A 24,280-nucleotide genomic window follows, 5' to 3' on the forward strand; every position below is an offset into this window, starting at 1 on the left:
CCGACCGATGCTGTCCTGCTTGTTACGGTGAGCTACCACTCAAACACTGAACTGAAGTATAATATAGATTCTGGAAAACGCTAACCAATAGACTACTATAATGACACTGGCTTGTAAACGTGAGCATCGCGATTATTTGGCGTTTGAAACAAATAAAACCCATGAAATTATATTCATATGACATCCTGAAACATATGCCACTGACTGTAACGTTACCTGGGATGAAGACATTTCACACGCGCCGCCAGAAGAACACCTGCATGTGAACTCCTCCTGCAGTGTTCAGGGGAACTGTTAGTGCTGCACCGACCCGCGGGACGCTTTTATGAAGTTATTCGGCCCGCCCCGCGCCACTGGATATATTTTTACAACCCGCCGCGCACCCGCGACCATTAAATAGACATACGGAGTTCGCGGGTTATGAGACGACCCACGCATCACTAGCTCAGGGCTATCAGGGTTGTCATGTCAACAAATGCATCCCCTGATGTAGATTGACAGAGTTTACGACAGTAGTAGAGGACAATATTATTTTATAAATAACTGTAGGGGGAGCCCGAGAGCAAAAGTTGCCAAGTGCTGCTTTAAAAGGACACGTTCACGCAAGTCAAAATGTGTCAAAACGTAGTCGGTTATGTGTTGTAAACAAGTAAGAAAAGAAACGGATGCGTGTCATTTATATTAGGTCTGCGCATTCGTCTTAAAGGGACAGCAGCATAATGTACCATCACCAATGGTGATCAAACAACAAAACAGAAAGAGAAAATGACTTTTGTAGCTTTAACAAAGATAAAATGTATTAATGAATTAATTATATTAGTTATTTTAGTTTTGATTATTCAATTTCTCTACACTGTAAAAAATGATATGTTCAATAAGTTATGACAACATATGTTTTTACAGTGTTTTAACTCATCAAAATAAGTTAAGAAATGTTAAACTTTTTTTATTAGTTATACAAGATGTACCGTAACTCATTTTTTAAAGTCAGTTTAACATCATTTAAGTTGAAATAAATAACTTAAACATCCAAGTCGATTGTACTGCAAAATGTACCTGTAAACTGTTAGATTTACCTTCAAAACGGTATTTATCTATGCTTGTCATTTGTTTATTTTATTATTTTATTGTCTCCATGACAAAAGCAGCCCAATTATTCTACAATGATTAATTCTTTTCAAATAGTGATTCATGTCATCTGGTTATATTGCAGAAAAAGGAAATATTGTAATGTTTTTTCCAGTGTTGTGTAGCCCTACCTGTGTGTTTGTTTTACATGTAAAGACTCTTTCTGAGATCCTTGCATGCATCATGCAAAAGTTCCTGTGTTATTGACATATGACACTGAAGTTGTTTAATACATTTACACTGACAGTGTTCATAATATACATGCCATCATGTGAATATGTAAGTCAGGTTACATTTATTTATATCGCACTTTATGCAACAGGTTGTTTAAAAGCACCTTCACAGAAAATAACAGTGTTGAAAAATGTATTTATTAGTCAAATGATGAGAAATTACTTCAAGTTCATTATTCAGTTCAATCCAGATCCGATGTGTCAGTGTTGCAGTTCATCAATAATCTGTAAAGCATCTCAACAGAAGACAACAGTGTCATTTCTCTACTTAATTTAGTTTTGTCAGTGCCCTTCTCCTGAGGATATGCTTTTGAAAAGGTCTGTATTTTAATTTCTGCCCCCATGTATTGCTGATGTAAGAGCTTTACTGTAACCACAAATTGAATTGAAAGTCAAGATTTTTTTCTGTGTTAACGGATGTTATGGCACAAATTTGGATAGATCTGAACTTATATTGAACATTTCTTTAAGTTCATAGTCAGATATGAGCGACCAATCTAGATATCTTGTTTTCTATCTCTAACCTTTATGTTCTCCCAGTCGTCCCATAACCAAAACCTGTGCGTTCTCGAATCCTAGTTTGTAGTGAGATATGCTTGAAGATCCAAGTGTGTAAGATATAACAAGAAAGAGTGGCCTAAATCTTCATCATGATCCACATGCACATTTACATTCATGCTCTTGGCAGGTGCGTCAACACCAAAACACACACTCATTTAATGTGTTGTGCCAATCAAATATTATCCAACGAATATCCACAGGGAACAGGCCAAGTGTTGTGTACATTCCCATATGTTGTGTTATCATCATTATTATTGAGATGAATTGTGCATTGTTTCCTGTACAGTGTAACATTGCACTGGACTGACTGAGATTAAATGAATAGTGAACTGTGATTGTGATCCGGCTGCTTTTTACCATCTCGATTTCCAGGATAATTCATCGGGATCTTGGATCATTTTTTTCCTCAAGGCTCAGAGGCCCGTTCTTCATACCTCGCTTAATACATCTGAGATGATTTGACAGATCCCAGATCTTCTAATCGTGAGAACTGATCTCTGGCTAATTTGGTTCTTCAATGAATGTGTGGATTAGATTAAAATATTTAAAGTTGTTTTAGATCACTGCACGCTCCTGTGTTCCCTAAAGAGGTGATCGATACTCGAAACCACGATCAGCAATGCAGCGATTGGCTGGCGGCAAGACAGCAACTTGAAGGTGCACTATGTAGTATTTTTTCAGTAAAATATCCAAAAACCACTAGGCCAGTGTTATATATTGTGTTCAGTTGAGTTCTTACAATATCCCAAATGTTTCCAACCATTTATAAATAATGAGAGACTAGAAACAAGATTCTGTGCTCAACCTTGGCGTCATCAAACTACGCCTTTGTTTTGAATAGGCGCCCTCTAGTGGACGGAAAAGTTACATAGTGCACCTTTAATAAGGTCATACTATTAAAAAAGCCACCTGGCAAAAAAAACAACAACACGACTTTCTGGACTTTTATAAGAAAACTATGGAAGTGCGTTTCCGCCACTATAATAAAAAGAGTAATTTCAACTTTTTATCACAGAATTGATTTTTTTTCTTCTCTCACAATTGCATGATATGAAGTAAGAATTCAGAGATAAAAAGTCGCAATTACTCTTTTTAATTTTTAATTTAGTGGCGGAAACGGGCTTCCATAGGAAACAGCCAAACAACCAAAACAACATAAAAATTATAATAGATAAATGAAATGAGCACTGTTTTTGTATTCACAATTTTTTTGTATTTGTACACATTTTACATTTTTCTATATTAGATGTTTCTAATAAAGCATACACATTAAAAGCATGTTCAATTGTTTTGAGTAAAAGTATAAAACCTTTTACTGGCCAGGTTAAAAGTTCCTTTTTTTCGGTTACTTAACTTAGTTAAGTAGAGTTTACTTAATGTCATGTGAGACATTTACTTAATCTGTGTGCAAAAACTTGCATTAGAAAAAGAATGTACATTTTACCCCCCCCCCCACAATGATTTTCTTACTCATTATTTTCAAGTATATTTAAAAAAAATTAAATAAAGACACAACCTGAATACATTGCTTTTCTGAATAAATCATTAAAATTATTTGAGTTTATGCTTCAAAAAAAGAAATAACCAGTTTTCCAGTACAAGTATCTAAACATTCTTACATCAAGATACATTTCTTTGAGAAGCAAAATGGCTTATGATAAACTTGTTTTTGAGAACCTATCAAAATGAAGTGAGTTTATGGTTAAAACAAGTAAAAATATCTCAGTGACGTCATAATCTTGTTTTCCCTTTGAATTCTGTTTATTTTTTTCTGCCCTCACTGACAGGTGTATATATATATAGGCTATATATTTGGCTGTGTGATTACCATGGTGAATTTTTGTTAACGTACTAGTCATCTTGGCATATTTTACTATTATATGAACACCACTAGTCATTAAACCGTAAAAAAAAAATAGGTAAGTGACATTGTATTCTTAAAATATGAATTTTCAAAATATGCTTGTAATTGTCTATATGTCACTTTATTTTAATGGTATTTTCCCTGTGAGGTCAAACACGGTTATTTATTTATTTATTTATTTATTTATAGCCTGAGCCGTCGAGGCGAAGTCAACCTCAGTTTCATCGATAAATCTCGATCACAGAACAACAACATCATTGATTAAACGTCAGCCTTAATTTACCTGCCATCGTCTTAGCATTCATTCACCTTTGATCACAGCTGCATAGATACAGAGGTTTTAAAGGCTGCCTATTAACCAGAAACCACTGACCCAAAACGCAAAGTAATCCTGATCGATGGCTCTGAGGCGAAGCTGAGCTCATGAATATTAATTACGTATCTGACGATCGGTCCATAGACCTCCCTGATTGGCTGAAACTCAAACGCTGGTCTTCTTGACTCATGAATATATATTTTTTCGCGCTTCTACAAATCTCTAGAATGCTCCACAGGAAACCTTTCTTTTATCTATCTATTTGTTTATTCGTTTATTTATTTATTTCTACTCATCCCTTTTAGAAAATTAAGACAACTTTATTTTTTTTGTACGAGCAGTGTTGTTTGTAGGAATGTTTTAGCCAGTAGATGTCAGTATTTGACCACATCATTTGAACTAGTCGAGTCAGTCCTTCACCCTGAAATGATGGAAAAGAGACTTCACCTGACCACTAAACAGAGACAATATATCACACAGTAGTGATTAACGTCTAATGCTTTTGTTCTGAAACAAGTTTCCAGTTGTTATCATTAACTAGGAGGGATTTGCTGGTATTCCTGGCATGCACATTGACTCTTATAAAAGCTGAGATGGAAAAAAAGACTTCACCTTGAGCTGAGACTGATCATTGTGTCACTAAGGCAGGCAGGCAGGCAGTTGGTTATAGTTGTCTCTCTCAGATTTCCCTAAATTCAAGTGAATGAAGGGTTGTTTTAACCATCGTACACGCTTGTGTTAGTTAATTTATCATCAACAATCCTAGAGTTTTATGTATTGGAAGTGCTCCTGGCCTCCAACCATATATATTTTTACTTAAAGGCACAATATGTAATTTCTCGCTGCTAGAGGTTGCTTATTCAAAACAAAGATGTAGCTTGATGACGGCTTGATTTCATGGAGCTTTTATTAGGGATTCATGTTATTAATATTCCGCTTTTTCTGATCATGCGTAGGCAGGTGGGTAAAGCTGAAAGTATTTTTGTTTTTTTTTGTTTTTTTACGTAAGCCTTGCAACGCTTGGCATTCAATGCATGCACAGTTTTCCTGCCATGAGTTACAACCCATGGAAATACTGCAAAAAATGTATATGTGCATGTGCATGAAAATCCAGCGGTGAGCATTCAGTACGGCCCTACACTTCTGATGACGAAATTCACGTCACGTGCACCGAAGTGTAGGGGTGTATTGAACACTCACCGGTTGGGCGTTGGGAGCAAAAAAAAATGTGGGTGGTCCTCTCTCAGAATTTTTTACTGGAGTAACATTTGATGCCATTTACATTAAAAGTGCACTATTTGAGTAAAATATCTAAAGACCACTAGGCCAGTCAGGGGCGTTTTTAGGATTTTCATTTCAGGGGGGCTTAGCCCCCATTAAGGGTAGCCTATGAAAAAAAAAAATCACACTTTAGTTTGGGGTCCAAATTGCGCTATTAACTAGTAGCTTACTAACATGCATATCCATAGGATATTGGCTGTTACGTATAAAGCTAATATTAATACCTTATTGCATGGCCATATTGTAGCCTACATGCATTAATCGTACAATGTAGGCAGGTTTATAATCACCAAGATCCCGAATGGTAGGGGGGTTCATGGGCATGGTCCCCCAAGAAAAGTTGAATTCTATGATCTACATATGTATATTTTAAGATGTTCTGAAGGCCAAAAAATTAGATAACAATAGCTTGAAAACCATGTCACTGAGCAGTAGATTATTTGTCTTTCTTATCTCCACATCTCTCTTTTTCTCTGTTTTTATCTTGCCCTGTCTCTTTCACTCATAACGCTGAGCTTTTACTGATATGGTTTACATATATGGTTTACATATTCACATACTGATATTTATATGTTTTATGAATAATTTTCTTAGACATGTTAATTTACTGTTTAATGAAGTTTAAGTTTATTAAATTAATTCATACACATTCATTACTAATATGCCCAATACTGAAAAAAACAGATTTCTTTAATTTACTGAAGGTTACAAATGGAATTATATTAATTTACAATATGTTCATTATCAATATGCCTAATCAGATGAAAATGGCTTTGTTAATATTTCTTGTTCGTTAATTAGGCCTAGGCTACATTATGTATCACATAGGCATATTTTTAACTCAAAATGACGAAATTAGACAAATGATTATTAATTTGCCCGAATATTTTTGTCGATTGTTTAACATTTCTAACTCAAAGCAGCAGCTGTCAAACATAAATGTTTATTTCAACTGCTTACATTTCTCTCACTTTACGTTGTAGAGTTGCGCTGCTAAAATTCGCGCTCGTGGCCTCAGCAGTTTCTGTGTGAACATAAAGGCCTACTCTGATTTGATTGGTTTTCTCAACTATTTTGACATTGAGGAGCGGTGACAGACCAATGAGGCTCAGATTTACACACACACACACACACACACACACACACACACACACACACACACATAATATGGGATCAAATTCCCGCCGATTGATTTGCAGTCAATCATAAAAAAATAATAAGCATGAATCAAAATTTTAAAAACACATGTGAACATATAACGCACAAAACTGAAAAATCAATGCAGAATCACAAACAATGCGGTCATAGAAATACAAATAATAAGCGTGACTCAAACATTTAAACAAGTTCAAAATTATATTGCTGAAAACTGAATCATGAATTCAAAATTATCTGAATCGCACACAAAATCATGTTTTCTGCTCTTATTTTCATTTTTTGTATGTCTGTGCTCTTTTCTCCTTTGCTCTTGTTTCTGCATTCTGCGCTTACGTTTCTAAATGTTGCCGTTCGAGTTTCATGTAAATCAGGGGCGGGTCTTAGCATCACCATTGGTCCACTAGCTCTAGATTGACAGCTCATCCCGTAGCCAATCAATCGAAGAGGGAAGTTGACGTCACAGGGACTTGTCTCGTGCCGCTCAGTTCAGCTAGCCGCTATTTTTTTATGCTTGACTGCAATTCAATTGGCGGGAATTTGAGCCCATAACACACCTCTGCTTCTGACGTGCGCTCTGCTCGGCGCGGCTGCGGCAGCAAATTGAAAAACTCAACACACAGACAGACTTAAAGACGGGACGAAGCCTAAGCCTGCTGCCAGTTTCATATGTTTTAAAGGTTAATCGCATTTTTAGGGGGGCTGAGGCATAAGTTAAAGGGGGGTGAAGCCCCCCTAAAAAGGGCCTAGCGACGCCCATGTGGCCAGTGTTCTGTATTTTGTTCAATTGAGTACTTACAATATCACAGAAGTTTCCAACTATTTGTAAATCATGAGAAGTTTGCTATTTGAACAAGCATGTGTGAGGGCGTCGCCTGTCAATGCCGTCATATCAGCGTTACCCTCGGTTTCCAATTTTATTTTGCAGAAGTGCTTTACTCTCAGTGCAACAAGTGTCAGAACAGCCGCCGAGCGAACGCACAGAGTAATGTCATAACATCATTTTAAACACACTCAGATGTCTAATATGATAAACAGAGCTGCGTTCATGACTGGAAAAGCGGAAATGGCGCCGGCGACTGTGGCTTAATAAAAGTCCCGTTGCTCGTGAGGCGTGTGTTGTTCACATACTGTAAAAAAATATGGCCGTAGTGTCCGTGACGTCACCCATAGGATTCTGATAAGCCATTATGAAGCGTAAAGTAGAGTCGAGCTGGGCGTCGCCATCTTGTGAGCGAGTCACTCTCGGATAACAGAAAATGGGTAAAAAGGCAGGATGTGGGCGGAGCTTAGGTGACGCGATAGATGGCGGATAAATGGCTACCCACCTGTCACTCAAAGTAACCACGCCCTTAATTTTGCAGAACTTTAAGGCTTTATATAACGTAAACGAATGAGTTATAAAAAAATTCACCCCCCTCACAGTCTTCATGAAAGTCAAAATTAGCCGTATAGACCAAAACCACAATTTATCCCAGACTGTAAACATATTTTTTTTTCTGCTGTAAAGTTGGGCATTTTAACATGGGGCTCAATGAGATTCTGCTCCTTCTGGAGCCGCTCTAGTGGTTAGATGAGGAATTGCAGTTTACATTACTTCCGTATTGGCTTTGAGAGAGATCGCGGGAGGAGCTGCTTGCTTGTTCGTCTCCTTAACAATCGCTCCAGCGGCCGTGCTCAGCTCCACAACACTCACTCCTGCTCTGCTTCACACTGCAGTCACGTTAATAACCGCATACATCAACATGATGTCCTATCCCGATTCTTTCCCACCGGCTCTGAGGTGAAGAACACATGTCCCAAGATGCTGCGCTCAAACTTGGCTTCATCAAACTACGCGTTTTTTTTTTTAATAGAAACCTCGCGACCTCTAGCGTACGGAAAAGTTCAATAGTGCACCTTTAAGTACAAATATACTGCGTTGCTTACTAAACGTCTGGTTGGGCCGGACAAAAGTACAAAAAAAAAAACAAATTAACTAAACCATTTTGAGTGTCAGTAGTTTAGGGGTCAACTTCTAGTTTTGACACAAATCGACCCAAAAGGTTGATTTGACACAAATGGTTCAAATCTGCCTTTTGCCGAACTCGCTCTACTCGCTTTTCCCATCACGTATCACATCGGAAAGGCATTTATTTTCAATAAAAATTAAGAAAATGTTAGTAAAGTGGAAATAAAACGTCTAATAATACGTTTTTATTGGTTAGGGGTAAACAGAAATGTGCTGAATTAGAGACGATAAAAGTGAGTGGGCCTTAAAAAGTGGGTGGGTCTTGTCCCACCCATATACAATGGATCTGACGCCCATGCATACGCATAAAAAGTGAAGTATACTTTTGGCTTAACAGCGCTGTTTTATCATATTAGATACATTATTTATGTTGAAATTTATGTTATAATGCTACTCTATGAGTTCACTCGCAGGCTATGGGACACTTGTTGCACACTACAGTGAGCTAGATTGATATTAGCCACAGTAAAACAAGAAAACAAGTGTTGAGCTATATAACAGTTAGTTTTCTGTCTATGAATGTATCCAAACAGTTACTGTCTAATTAAACATATGTTAAAGCGTCTTAAGTGTTTCTATGGTTTCTACTAAATGAAACGAGGGTAAAACAGATATGATGTTATTGAACACGGTCCGTGTCCTGCTTAAAAATGCTTATTTCTCTGGATATAAAAATGATTGGAAACTTTTGGGATTATGTAAGTCCACAAGTCAAATATATAACATTGTTCTAGTGGTTTTTGGATATTTATGAATTAAAAAATTGTGCCTTTAATGATAGGCAATATGTGGTGACGGTAAAAGATTTGTAGACCAACCGCTATTTTTTGCACATATTAATACTTTCTGGTGCCAATAACCTCAATCATAATATACATAATAACTATAATACATTAATATATTATACATGAACTATTAATCAAATTACCACTACACTGCATTTCTTATTATTATTCAAATGACCACTAAACTGTATTTATTAGTGAGCATTAAAACCCCAAAATCTGTATGTCTGTTTTGAGCTGTAGACATTAAAACAGTTCAACACTAGATTATAAATTAGGAAAGGGAAAAAGCGAAAAGAGGCAGAACATATAATTTTATATGTGTTTAATTGACAAATTAGGTCAAATAAATAGTTACACAATGAGGGTTACACAAAGGAAAATGAAAATGGAGATACTACTACTACTAGGCCCTACTACTACTACTACTAATAAAATAATAACCCAATATCTATTCCCATGTGTGCTGTCAGTCAGTCTCGGGCTGTCAATCATCGGGTGACGTCAGAGCGTCAGCGCGGCGCGGAGAATTTCCTCCAGCGTGCGTTAAAGGGGCGGAAGTCAGTCAGTCAGTCAGTCAGTCAGCCTGGAGAGTTTCTAAAGTCGTTTGCTTTCTCTTCCTCACTCACAGTTTAACTCCACAGCAGCTCCACAGCACATTAGAGGTGAGTGGCATGAACGCGCGTGTCGTGACGCTTGCGTGGACGCGATGCGAGACGAGTTTACAATGTAGCGATTCGCGTAAAACAACAACAACACTTTAATCTGATCCGATTTTAAGTTATTGCTAGTTTCAGATATTATAAAGATGATTTATATCGTAAAAAATATTAAAAAGCAAAACACAGTGTGTATGTAGCATATTCAGGTAATATTCACCCGAGGTTGACGGTTAACTTTGAATGAAGTTTGTCGGTTATTTTTTGTTTTGTTTGGCGCCGTGTGAGTTTTGAAATGTAAAGCGGTTCGTGATTGACTCAATGAGGAAGTGGTTTTGTTCACAGGGTGTGTCAATATAGCGCTAAATTAACAGATTTACAGTTATTTCAGCTCTGGATGTGCTTGATAAGTTACACATACTGTGTAGAGTTTTGATTGTGAAGCGGTGTCACTCTTCTGTCACGCTGTCCTTGAGAGTAGCTGTTTTAAATAAGAAACAAAACGGTGTAAAAGTTCCTACTTAATATGTTTATTTGTCCTCATGATGGGAGTTTGGGGTCGATTGGATGCAGTTCTGCTCTTAAACTGATGTTGCATGCAGAATAACATTTGAGGCACGACTGACCCATTCTAAGTGGATAATAATTATGCTAGCTAGTTTAAATGGACTATAAACATAAATTAACTGTAATTTAATGTATTATTTGGTGGTTCCAGATGACTGACCGTTCAGTGACCTTAAGCAGTTAGTGTTAAAAGTGAGTTGTGTGCTTGCAGGTACTATATTTTGTTACGTAATTGTCCCCAGAAGTGAGATAAACTTGATGAAATCTACTTTAGGGACGTCTGGGGAAGTGCTCGATCAGAAATATGATATTTCCCAGGATGTAGGTGCAATAGAAACGCACTGTGCCAAGCCATCCTCCCCTAAACTGGCCCATGCCCAATAGACAAGATTGAGACGTGACCCAGCACGCCTGAAAAGAAACCATGTCTCCGGTCTGCAGGTGGTGTCTGTACGCTCAGGAACCTCAGTATTGGGATGCTTAATAATAAGTTGGTTATAGTCTAGTAAAACACAAGGACGTTTTGTCCAGGCGCATTCCTGTTATATAAGAGAACCAATGAAAATCGCCATAAAGGATAATCATTAGTTGGTCAGCGTTACAAAAGCACACCTGTGTTTTACAAGGAAGCTCCGAATGCTTTCCCAGCTGACTAACCAACCGGCTATCAGTGTCTGAGAATGTTTGGTCGTTTCTAGGTTCAGAGCTTAGCGGCTAAACATTAAGCTGTCAAGTGTTGGTTGCACTGAAAGTCCAGCCCTGTTAGAGCCTGTTTCTTTATGTGTTGGCGTAATAAATCCCTAAATTACCACCTATGGATTGGTAGCTCGACCCTGTCTACACATGCAGTGATTTAACGGCTGTCATGCGTGTTGTTTTAGCGCTTGGATGGGTGTAGAATTGGGTAGCTCCTCAATTTAATGGAACTTTCCATAAAGTAGAAAGTTCTGCTGTTTCTGTCCAATGTGATGTTTGGCTTTGATCATAAGCTAATAGTAACTCTTAAAAATGACATCTAACATCCATGGAAGGATAAAAGTTCTTTAAATTTATAATCTTTAAATGTTCGGTTCTTTTTTTAGAACTTCACCTCGAGCCGAGGTTTGTTGGGGAACCTGAAATGGATCTTCTATGAAATCACTTTTGTAACCTTTTTTTTTTTTTTTTTTTAAAGATTGTTGGTAATCAGAAATGTACTTTATTTCACAAAATAAAATGTTTTGCACTGGTTTTATTGGGTGGCTGGACACGCCAGGCTGTCCAGGCCGTGCCTTTGGCATAACGTCGTACTTGTTTTCATCATAAGAAAACCAACCGTGATTGGCAGATCAGTGGAAAGCTTTAGTTCATATCTGACCTGTGCTCTCAAAATGAGTTGGCAATGAGCACATTTTCAAAAATTAGTTCTTGTTAATACAATCTCTATTTAAAAATAAAACTTGAAATGAATTATGTATGATTTGAATCTGACAAAAATGACAGAGCTGCACCTGTTTGAAGTCAATAGAGTCAGCAAAGTCAGTTTTGAGAAGTTTTCTGAAGGTCCCAAAACAAAATCACCTAGCAACCATAACTTAAAATCCCTGGTAATGACACCAAATTTGGCACATATCAAGTCAAAACCCATATCTAAAAGTATATTCAACTTTTTCTTACATGATACCACAATTCACACAAAATAATAATAATGATGCTATAGCCTATAATACTAAAAATGGTGCTCGTAATCATAGGGAAACTACTTTAAATGCTGTATAGCAACAAATCTTGGTGCTTCAGGGGTTTGTCAGTGGCTCTTTGTGGTGGTTAAGGTGCTATATAGCACCACTGCCATACAAAGAACCTGTTAAGCCCCTTTAATGGTTCTTTACAAGCCAAATAACCATTGTTGGTGCTATTTAGCAACCTTTTTTTGCTGGAGAGAAAAAAGGTGTTTTGGCATTTTCTATTTGACCAGGTGCTGTAGAGCAGCTTTAAAGATATAGTCTTTTAACAATTGTTTGATTCACATTAATGAAACGGACAGTCTACATATTAAGACCTACTGTAGGGCCCTACTACTGTAACGCACGGATCTAATATAATGCTACACATCAGATGTTTTCCCCAAAAGTTAACCAAACGTTCACTTAAGACATAACAGATAATGTGAATACTTACCAAGAGAGATATTTTAAAATACTATAATTCTGTTTATGTGTGTATCTCGAGATCACTCGATGTCTTTGTGTGAAAACTTCGGCTCTGTTAGTCAGCGTGAGTACAATTGTTTTCATGGACATAGGAAGGGTACTCCTCAGAAAGCACACATAAAGATACTTTTAGATGTTTAATTGCTGTTTGGGGCATTGGGATCGCTAGATGAGGGCTTAATTAACATATTTTTGTGTGAACCTCAAAATCAACCAAAATTGTTACTGAAATTATCCCATGTGCATTCTGACTCATTTTGCCAGCACAGGTCACATATGGTGATGGACATCTTAAACCGTCCTTTCTGTAACTTTTTCAATATATTTGCATTATGCTCTCAACGCTGGGCTAAAGTCTCAACTTTAACTCATGGAGACTTTGAAGAAGTTATTCTAACTATGTCTGAATCGCAATACTATTGTTGATCTAGATAAGAGAATGTACCGGTTATGAAGCCTGTGTGACAAACACACAGCCCTAGTGGCTTCAGGCATGGAAAATCATTCATTCTCTCTATTCAGGATGTTCTCAATACATGTTGTTCTGGATAACCGCACCCTTAGTGCTTCCAGGGGAACGTTGCATCAGCTTCACTGACTAATTCAATAGTCACATAGATAACATGATGCACACTCATCTTTGAGCGACTGATGAGGTTCTTATTTCCATGCAACTGTCTGAATGCTAATGTTGACATCTTGGCTTTTGTTGTCATCCACACTGACTTTCATTGATCCTCATCTTCCCATACGGTATGTCCGATTTACAACAGGTCATGGAAAATCCACAGCATTATATAAATAAACTGCAATACGCATGTCTGAGCGTTTGACAGATATGAACAAGATCTGTTTTGAGGGTGTGGAATGAACCAGATCAGTTTGAAATATTGGAATATTTTCCATAATGCGGTTGCTTTGTTACAGACGCACCGTGAGGTTTAAAAAGGCAGCAGAGCAGGTGAATGACATTGCTTTTAACTTCTAAAAGCGTCCCTGGCCCGTTGTGGCCGTGGGACATTCCTGAGTGAGACCCCCAGAGTCTAATCCGTTCCTCTGGAATGTTTCTATTTGGCTTGTGCTGGATTTTACTAGGGTTTTACCTCAACAACAACTGCGGTGCTCTCCCGTGAGCTCTTAAAATACTTGTCTGTGCACACCGAGATCCTGTCATGTTTCTATAAATAGAGATTGCTCTTTTGTTCTATCTGTGCTTATGGGATAAGTTTGGACGAAGAACACTTGTCCATTGATTTATTCAGAAACCAGTTACATTGTCCAGGTCAATCAATTGCACTGGTATTTCTGTGCCATTCTTATCTAATTGTCTATTTTAGCCAAGTATTGGCTTTTTGTTTACATACAGATAAATATATTTGTTTTTTGTGTGTATATACTGGTCAGGCATAACATTATGACCTAATATTGTGTTGGTCCCCCTTTTGCTGCCAAAACAACCAAAACATGACCCCTTAAGATGTGCTGTAGTATCTGGAACCAAGATGTTAGCAGGAGATCTTTTAAGTCCTGTAAATTGCTAGGTGGGGCCTTACGGATCGGACATCGCACAGATGCTCGATTGGATTGAGATATGGGGAATTTGGAGGACAAGTCAACAGCTCGAACTCTCTTGCCGACCCAAGGTTTCCCAGCATACATTGTCCAAAGCATCACTTTGGCTTGCCATCTTCCCATAGTGCATCCTGGGGCCCTGTGTTCCCCAGGTAAGCCACACACACACACCCGGCCATCCACGTGATGTAAAAGAACACGTGATTCCTCAGACCAGGCCACCTTCTTCCATTGCTCCGTGGTCCAGTTCTGATGCTCACGGGCCACTGTTGGTGCTTTAGGCGGGGTCAGGGGTCAGCACGGACACCCTGACTGGTCCATACGCAACAAACTGAGCTGCTCTGTATTCTGACAGCTTTCTATCAGAACCAGCATTAACTTCTGGAGCAGTTTGAGCTCCAGTAGCTCGTCTGTTTGATCGGACCCCACGGGCCAGCCTTCGCTCCCCACGTGCATCAATGAGCCTTGGCCGCCCATGACCCTGTGGCCGGTTCTCCACTGTTCCTTCCTTGGAGCACTTTTGATAGATACTGACCACTGCAGACCGGGAACAGCCCACAAGAGCTGCAGTTCTGGAGATGCTCTGACCCAGTCGTCTAGCCGTCACAATCTGGCCAAACTCGCTCAAATCCTTACGCTTGCCCATTTCTCCTGCTTCACACACATCAACTCTGAGGACAAAATGTTCACTTGCTGCCTAATATATCCCACCCACTAACAGGAGCCGTGATGAAGAGATCATTAGTGTTATTCACTTCACCTGTCAGTCTTCATAATTTTATGCTTGACCAGTGTATATATTTATATTTGTTTCATTAAATGTCTGTATTAATACTTATACTTATTATTATTCATATACGTACGTACATGCATACATACACTCATGCTCTTTTATATTTTTTTATATACTTTTGTATTACATGCGTGTTCTTTTATATTTGTTTGTTCTTTTAATGTTATCAGTTATCCATGTATAATAAATAAGAACCAATATATATAATTTATCTGGATAATAACTTCCTGTGATGCTTCCCAGGCGAGGCGTTTGTCTAAAGTTGCAGAACGTGTTTAGGTGTCAAAGACGTCAGCAGATCATGTTTTGTCTCCTATTATAACAACAACATCAAGTCTTTGCTCTTGTTTCTCAGGCTGTGAATTGGACTTTGGCAGAACTTCGGCCTCCCTGCGACAGTGACCCCGTCCACCATGAGCAACAGCTACAGCGTGTCCTTGATCGGACCTTCCCCCTGGGGCTTCAGACTTCAGGGTGGCAAGGACTTCAGCATGCCTCTCACCATCTCCAAAGTAAGTGTCACCTTAACAGGTCGTGCAAACTTTAAAGGGCCCTTTAAATGTCAGTTATAGGTGTATGAGAGACATATTGTTCTGTGTGTGATCTGTGTATTCTTAGCATGTTGTATAGCGGGTGCCATCTGGCTGTTGGGTGATGATATGGGATGGCACGATGCCATGGACCCTGTTATGTTTCTTATGCTTACTTAGCTGTTGGCTCACCCTATACTCGATCCTCTTGTCAGTTTTAATCTCATATTTTTGAGCAGCGTCTTAAGTCGGATGCACACTGTGCGATTTTGGCCATCTGACACTAATTTTGCAAATCCTAAAAGATTCCTCTGATCCTAGGGTAAAATCTGACGTCTTTGATCGATAGTTTGACATTAGTTCACGGTAGCCGTTTAATGAGCGCTGCGATCAAATTTTACCTCAGACATTCTGGCAGTGTCAGAAGATTTGGCGCACAATCCTGCAGCGTGACTTCTCCTACGACGATCGTCAAATATCTCCGTTTTTCAAGACAAACTATGAACAAAACGAGAGCTAGAGATTTCTTTGTAGCCTCCATTTCAGTCTCGCGTGTAATGCAGCTCACCATCACCGAACGCGGCATTGATTGATGATATAAATCAATATTTTCTTGCGTGTGTCTGTTTTTAGCGCGCCTTGACGTTCAGTCTGACATTAATGACAACTGACGACATACAGTCTGACATGCATTACATCAGGGATCATGTTCATACTGACAAGCAACATTCGCAAAGGATTTAGAAAAATCGCACCGTGTGCAGGACCCTGATGCATGGAGGAATTATGGGAAGCTTGTTTAAGGTCAGTTGTAAAATGGGAATTGTTTTTATTATAAATTTTGTACGTGTTCCTGGTCTAAATGTAAATGATTCAAGAGTGCACAGAATTTATAATCTATTGGAAATGCAAACTCTTAGGTCTGATTGTATTCTGCTCTCCTTGATCCAATATCCAATCCATTTCTAATGGATAAATGTGTTGTTCTTTTGTTCTGTACTGACATGTTTTTTCAAGTCGAGCCGTCTTCATTTATATAGCACTTTTTACAATACAGATACAATACTTGTTTCAAAGCAGCTTTACAGTGACATTAGGAAATTGATAGAAGCGAGGTTATAGTTGACAGTAAAAAGTCCAGCTAAAGTACGTTTTTGATTAATTTCGGTTGTAAAAATCATTAGTTATTTACTTTGGGGCCACTTACACAACACCATTTTAAACCAAAATGGAAAACTTTGAATGCGTTCTGGATGCTCATTTGCACGGCAACAGTGTTTGGTGGCTAGAGAACGCAAACTTTCAAAAAGGTTTTGAAACAAAGGTTTTGTAAACTTAATTCAAAAAGTGAATCTGTGAGAACGGTGACGGCATGCAATGCATTACACATTTAGTCTATAGGCGAGCGTGTTTGAATACATATGTGCTCTGGCACGTAGATTTTCTTTACAAAATGACCACCAAATTACTTGTCTGGCATGCATAATACAGCATTTTTAAGTCGTTTCCACGGATCATTGTGTATGGGAATCATTTTGGTCAACATTGAGTGCGTTTACATGCACTTTCTAAAACAGATTATGCTTAATAAGGCGACAACGCAAGTGGTCATGTAAACGCGGTAACCCATTTTATTTAATTGGAGTAAGGTCATAAACGGCTGAAACCCGTCCGAACAACCGTTTTTTTTTTTTTTGCCTCTTACCCCGATTTTGCGCGGCATGTAAACGCATTAACCTGCTTTTTGTCGGCTTATTGAAGTGTGCATGTGTGATAGGTGACCAAAAGCGCAAACTTAGAGCTCATTTTATTGCATCCAGACACAGTTTTGGCAATAAAGATTGGCAGTTTTGCATGAAAGAAAGAAGGACATATAATCACAGACGCAGACTCTTAAGACCCAGAAAATGTTAAAAATGTTCTCTCATCTCATGCAGCAGAAGTAAAAGAGGTTCAATCTAAACGCTGCATCTGTAACTGCATGAGAGAATAATATGAGCCGTAAATTTCCCGCTGACACTTCTGCAAGCTTTATTCAACATCACAACTGACTAACATTTGGGATACTCCGAGTCGGATACGGTAATTATTATTTAACCCGGTTTATTAATAAAGTCATGTAAACGTGGTTTACTTGCGTTGCATGTAAACGTTCTCATTGTTTTAATTAAATTAATTTGATTGCACATTTTCCATCTCCTCTTTGTTAATAAAAAATCTAAAATATTTGTCAGTCATTTTGTTGACTAGATTAAAGGAATGCTTCACCTAAAAATTAAAACGATCCCATAATTTACTCCCCCCTCAAGCGATCCTAGGTGTATATGACTTTCTTCTGTCAGTCGAACACAATCAGAGTTATATTAATAATATCCTGGCTCTTCCCAACTTTGTAATGGCATAGAATAGTGCCAAAAAAAGCTCTGAAAAGCGCATCCATCCATCATAAAAGTAATTATTATGACTCCAGTGGGTTAATTAATGCCTGATGAAGCGACGCAATGGGTTTTTTGGGTGTGGAAGGGTGACTTCGGACCCAACGTATGAATCCCCTTTTTTCTTATATCAAAATCCTTTTGTTTTTCTTTAAAACTTCTCGTTTTCAGTCTTCAAATTCATGACCAGCATTTCGCAACGAGGTGTAAAAATGTATTTATTTGTTCCCCATACAAAAACCCACCGCTTTTGCTTCATCAGGCGTTAATTAACCCATTGGAGTCATATGGATTACTTTTATGATGAATGGATGCCCTTTTTGGAGCCATTACAAAGCTGGGACGAGCCAGGATATTATTAAATACAATTCCGATTGTATTCGGCTGAAAGAAGAGTGCCATATACCCATAGGATGGCTTGAGGATAAACAAATTATGGGATAACTTTAATTTTTTCACACTGGCTGACGTCACATAAGCCTATTGGCAATGCAAACATTTCTTATATCTGTCTCCTTTCTGTTCCCATTAATTACCAATGGAAAAAATAAAGTCCTGCAATTCTTATTTTTACTACATGTACTATTTCACTCGAAACACATCAGTTTTATGGACATTAAAATGAGTTGCATGTTGATTTAAATTTTAAAATATCATTCAGGGATATTTATTTTAATATTAGCACATTAGTGGTTATATTACCAAAGGATTTCCACCAGGAAAATCAGGCATCTGTTTGCAACCACAGGAAATGCATAGAAAGTCCAAGTAAGACACAAAGTTAATGTGTATGGTTGCCGAATATATTGTTTGCCAAAAAATCCTCACTCATCGGTTCTGCTTAAACGCAGCCCATCTGGATCATTTATTCAGCTCATTTCCCATTGATCTCCATGTCCCAGAACGGCCCCAAATGCAGGTCTCTCACCTGGCTTCCACATGAAACTGGCCTCAGAGGGACGTTATGTATCATCTGCGATGGAGATGAATCCGGAGCACAGGAGCTTGAGTGCGCCAGCTGCACTCTTAACACTCAAGCGGAGACTTTAAACCCCAGGAATATCTTTCTGGAAGCACTGTGACCATAAATCTGAGCTCAGGTTTGGCAGTCGGCGCTGGCTGGCGTGTGTTCAGTGAGCAGATGCTGGCATGGCCTTTCTCAAGCCGTACTCTGATGAACAGTTATATAATAATAATAACAATAAACTTTATTTTCTATAGCGCCTTTAAAAGTAGCATCTCAAAGCGCTTCACTGCATATACAAGCAATACTTTAACATAAGTGCGACATATATAAATTAAAAAAACACCTAATAAAAACACAAATTCAATTTTACGGAGCCAATTTGAAGTGACATGCAAGAAAAATAAGGTAAATAGTGCGCACGATTTACTATTTCGTTCCCTCGCTTTATATATCGTACGCACGTTATACTAATCCGTAAAACGTGCGCACTATTTAGAAATCAAGGGAACGAAATAGTAAAACGTGCACACTATTTAGAAATCAAGGGAACGAAATAGTAAAACGTGCACACTATTTATAAATCAAGGGAAACGAAATAGTAAAACGTGCACACTATTTAGAAATCAAGGGAAACGAAATAGTAAAACGTGCACACTATTTATAAATCAAGGGAAACGAAATAGTAAAACGTGCGCACTATTTAGAAATCATGGGAACGAAATAGTAAAACGTGCACACTATTTAGAAATCAAGGGAAACGAAATAGTAAAACGTGCACACTATTTAGAAATCAAGGGAACGAAATGGTAAAATGTGCACACTATTTAGAAATCAAGGGAAACGAAATAGTAAAACGTGCACACTATTTAGAAATCAAGGGAACGAAATGGTAAAACGTGCACACTATTTAGAAATCAAGGGAACGAAATGGTAAAACGTGCACACTATTTAGAAATCAAGGGAACGAAATGGTAAAACGTGCACACTATTTAGAAATCAAGGGAACGAAATGGTAAAACGTGCACACTATTTAGAAATCAAGGGAACGAAATGGTTAAACGTGCGCACTATTTATAAATCAAGGGAACGAAATGGTAAAACGTGCACACTATTTAGAAATCATGGGAACGAAATAGTAAAACGTGCACACTATTTAGAAATCAAGGGAACGAAATGGTAAAACGTGCACACGATTTAGCCTACTAGTTTTTTACTGCATGTCATGTGCAATTTCAAAATTATCAAGTAAAAGTAACCCTAAAGAAATAAGCTTTAAGGGAGGATTTAAAAACTAATCTGAGCAAGCAAGGAATTCCAGAGTCCTGGAGCGACCGAAGAAAATGCACTATCACCCATAGATTTTAAACGGGTATGAGGGACTAAAAGCTCAGTGAGAGAGTGAGAAGTCAAACCATTCAAAGCTTTGTAGGGAAGCATGATCACTGTAAAATCCACCCGAAACCTGACAGGGAGCCAATGTAAGAACTCCAAGACTGGAGTGATCCCTCATGTTACTCGGGCGGCTGAATTTTGAACCAGCTGCAATTTATATAGGGTAGGATTTGAAACCCCAACCAGCAAAGCATTACAATAATCAATGCGAGAAAACGCAAAGATATTGATCTGCTTTTCAGCCCCTGGGAGTGACAGCATAGGACGCAATATGTCAATGTTTTTTAGATGAAAGAATGATGTCTTTACAGTGTTCTGAACATGTTAGTGCTGTGTGAATGTAATAACCCTATTTGTGTTGTTTGCTCATTTGGTACTGATCTTGTTTGGCCTGTTGCTCTGCACATCCAGGGCTCAATCGTGTGTAATGGATTAGGGACAGGAGCGGAAAGCGTGGGATGTTGAGATATCAGGATGTATATGTCTCTTGTTATCTGCTGCTTCACCACAGAGGCCTTTTATGGGATTGTGGCTTGGCTGTCCATTGGACATCGGGTGGAAAGAGTGGCCTTGCATGCCATGCACACGTCATTACTTAATGACCGAAGAGAAATAGAGGAGTGTTAAAGCAATAGCTCACACAAACATGATCAATCTGTCATCATTTACTCAAGATATTTAGGTAAAAATGTCTGTTGTTTGGACCCCAGGGACTTTACACAGGTTTTGTCTCATTCATTCATTTGATAACAATGATGGCTCTACAGTCATTTTATGAAGCCACGAGAATAGTTTTGGTGCACAAAAAAACTAAATAATGACTTGTATAGTGATGGGCTGATTTCTAAACAAAGCTTCGACCGTTATGAATCGATTCATGATTTGCATTGCAAGTCACATGATTTTAGCAGTTTGACACGCGATCCGAATCATGAATCTATACGCTGATTCAAAATGCTTCGAGGCTCTACGAAGTGGTGTTTTGAAATCGGCCCGATTGAAGTCGATATTTATTTATTTTCTTGTGAACAAAAACCATTCTTTATAAAATGATTGTAGAGCCGCTGTAGTGAGATGGGCTTTGTAACGACGTCTTTAGTGCCTTTATGGGTCTTGAGAGAGGAAATGACATTGGTGTCAATGAAGGCCTTTCTGAGCCATCGGATTTCAACACTAATATCTTCATCTGTGTGTGAAGATGAACGGAGGTCTTATGGGTGTCGAAAGACATTAGGGTAATTAATGAAAGATTTCATTTTTGGGTGAACTAACCCTTTAATAGGCCTCTGGATGTTTTCAGAAAGGAGGTTAGCGTAGTTTTTTGGTGATCATTTAATTCAACCCATTGAAGTGGTGTTGTGCCTCATACACCCGTAGGACGCATGGAGCCGTGCGAGCAGGACCATGACGCTTTCGCAGCAAAGCTCCTCTGGGAGATAATGGCTCTTCCTGTCAGAGGAAGTTATTTATACTCTCCGGGCAGCTGAGAGCGGGGGAGATGGAAGGACTGACACCGGCAGTAGAAAGCTCTGGAACCAGATCCATATTATCCCTTATTTGGGCTGCTAGCATGAAACCGTTCAGCTTCGGGGGGAAATTTTCTCAGGTTCGTTTTGATTCATACAGAAAGATTTTCCTCCGCACTGGATTGAGTCGTGCCAGCCGGCCGGTCGCTGCAGCCGCACCCTGGATGTGTCGAGGCCTGAAATGCCACAGTCGCACAAACCACTTTTTACGAGAGGGACACTGTGCCAAAACTGCTGCTTGAGTTTCGTACGGATGTCATAAATGCTTCACCACAAATCGTACAAACCCATCTGCTCTTACTTAAGACTGTTGAGTAACTTTTTATGCCATTCTGACACAGTGAATGCTGAATATCATCAGTTTTTTTGCATCGGGCATTCAATAATTTATTATTATTTACCGTATTTTACAGCAATTCCATTGTCCTCTGCATTTTACAGATCCAAAAATATACAAATTAATACCTGAAATATAAAGTCATGTCTTAAAATGCCCCTTTTTACAAGATCCTGAGTATGTATGCAAGTTTTAGCTCAAAATACCCCCACAGACCATTTTTATAGAATGCTAAAATTGTCACTTTTTGAGGGTGAACAAAGACCATTTTTGTGTGTCCCTTTAAATGCAAATGAGCTGCGGCTCCCTACCCCCTTTCAGGAAGAGGGCGGAGCTTCAAGAGCTAGTGTTAGCAGCTGTGATTACCTCACACAGACACACACTGAAAATGTCCGAAACTGTTCAGCCTTTTATGATCAAACTGGAGTCGGACAATGATTGAGAGACTCCAGAAGAAGAGACAACATGCAGAATGAGAGAGGACGTTTCTGAAGAAAGAGTTGATGAATTTATGAGTTAACAATCTTCAGTCATTGATTAGCATATTCTGTCATGATAACCTCTAAACCGCTGATGTGGGAATTGTGGTGAGATTAGAAGAGAATACCTGCTGATGAAGAGAGAACAGGGATAGTTTAGTTTAATTAAGATTATAATATCTGCTGATGAAGAGAGAACAGGGATAGTTTAGTTTAATTAAGGTTATAATATCTGCAGATGAAGAGAGAACAGGGATAGTTTAGTTTAATTACGGTTATAATATCTGCTGATGAAGAGAGAACAGGGATAGTTTAGTTTAATTAAGGTTATAATATCTGCTGATGAAGAGAGAACAGGGATAGTTTAGTTTAATTACGGTTATAATATCTGCAGATGAAGAGAGAACAGGGATAGTTTAGTTTAATTACGGTTATAATATCTGCTGATGAAGAGAGAACAGGGATAGTTTAGTTTAATTACGGTTATAATATCTGCTGATGAAGAGAGAACAGGGATAGTTTAGTTTAATTACGGTTATAATATCTGCAGATGAAGAGAGAACGGGGATAGTTTAGTTTAATTAAGGTTATAATATCTGCTGATGAAGAGAGAACAGGGATAGTTTAGTTTAATTACGGTTATAATATCTGCTGATGAAGAGAGAACAGGTATAGTTTAGTTTAATTAAGGTTATAATATCTGCAGATGAAGAGAGAACAGGGATAGTTTAGTTTAATTACGGTTATAATATCTGCTGATGAAGAGAGAACAGGGATAGTTTAGTTTAATTACGGTTATAATATCTGCTGATGAAGAGAGAACAGGTATAGTTTAGTTTAATTAAGGTTATAATATCTGCAGATGAAGAGAGAACAGGGATAGTTTAGTTTAATTACGGTTATAATATCTGCTGATGAAGAGAGAACAGGGATAGTTTAGTTTAATTAAGGTTATAATATCTGCTGATGAAGAGAGAACAGGGATAGTTTAGTTTAATTACGGTTATAATATCTGCTGATGAAGAGAGAACAGGGATAGTTTAGTTTAATTACGGTTATAATATCTGCTGATGAAGAGAGAACAGGGATAGTTTAGTTTAATTACGGTTATAATATCTGCTGATGAAGAGAGAACAGGGATAGTTTAGTTTAATTACGGTTATAATATCTGCTGATGAAGAGAGAACAGGGATAGTTTAGTTTAATTACGGTTATAATATCTGCTGATGAAGAGAGAACAGGGATAGTTTAGTTTAATTAAGGTTATAATATCTGCTGATGAAGAGAGAACAGGGATAGTTTAGTTTAATTAAGGTTATAATATCTGCTGATGAAGAGAGAACAGGGATAGTTTAGTTTAATTAAGGTTATAATATCTGCTGATGAAGAGAGAACAGGGATAGTTTAGTTTAATTACGGTTATAATATCTGCTGATGAAGAGAGAACAGGGATAGTTTAGTTTTTAATTACGGTTATAATATCTGCTGATGAAGAGA

The 24,280-nt window shown here is 38.2% G+C and overlaps 1 protein-coding gene across 3 annotated transcripts in view; it reads left to right on the forward strand.

The window, feature by feature from the left end:
• The first annotated feature begins 9,875 nt into the window (after positions 1-9,875).
• pdlim5b (PDZ and LIM domain 5b) overlaps positions 9,876-24,280 on the forward strand; it is a 112,869-nt gene continuing 98,464 nt past the window's right edge. For all 3 annotated transcript variants that reach the window (XM_067433963.1, XM_067433964.1, XM_067433965.1), the window contains exons 1-2: positions 9,876-9,999; positions 15,473-15,629. In XM_067433963.1, coding sequence (XP_067290064.1) covers positions 15,531-15,629 — 99 coding nt within the window. In that variant the 5' untranslated portion in view covers positions 9,876-9,999; positions 15,473-15,530. The remainder of the gene's footprint in view (positions 10,000-15,472; positions 15,630-24,280) is intronic.

The sequence above is a fragment of the Pseudorasbora parva genome, chromosome 23 (assembly GCF_024679245.1).
Source record: "Pseudorasbora parva isolate DD20220531a chromosome 23, ASM2467924v1, whole genome shotgun sequence".
NCBI lineage: Eukaryota > Metazoa > Chordata > Actinopteri > Cypriniformes > Gobionidae > Pseudorasbora > Pseudorasbora parva.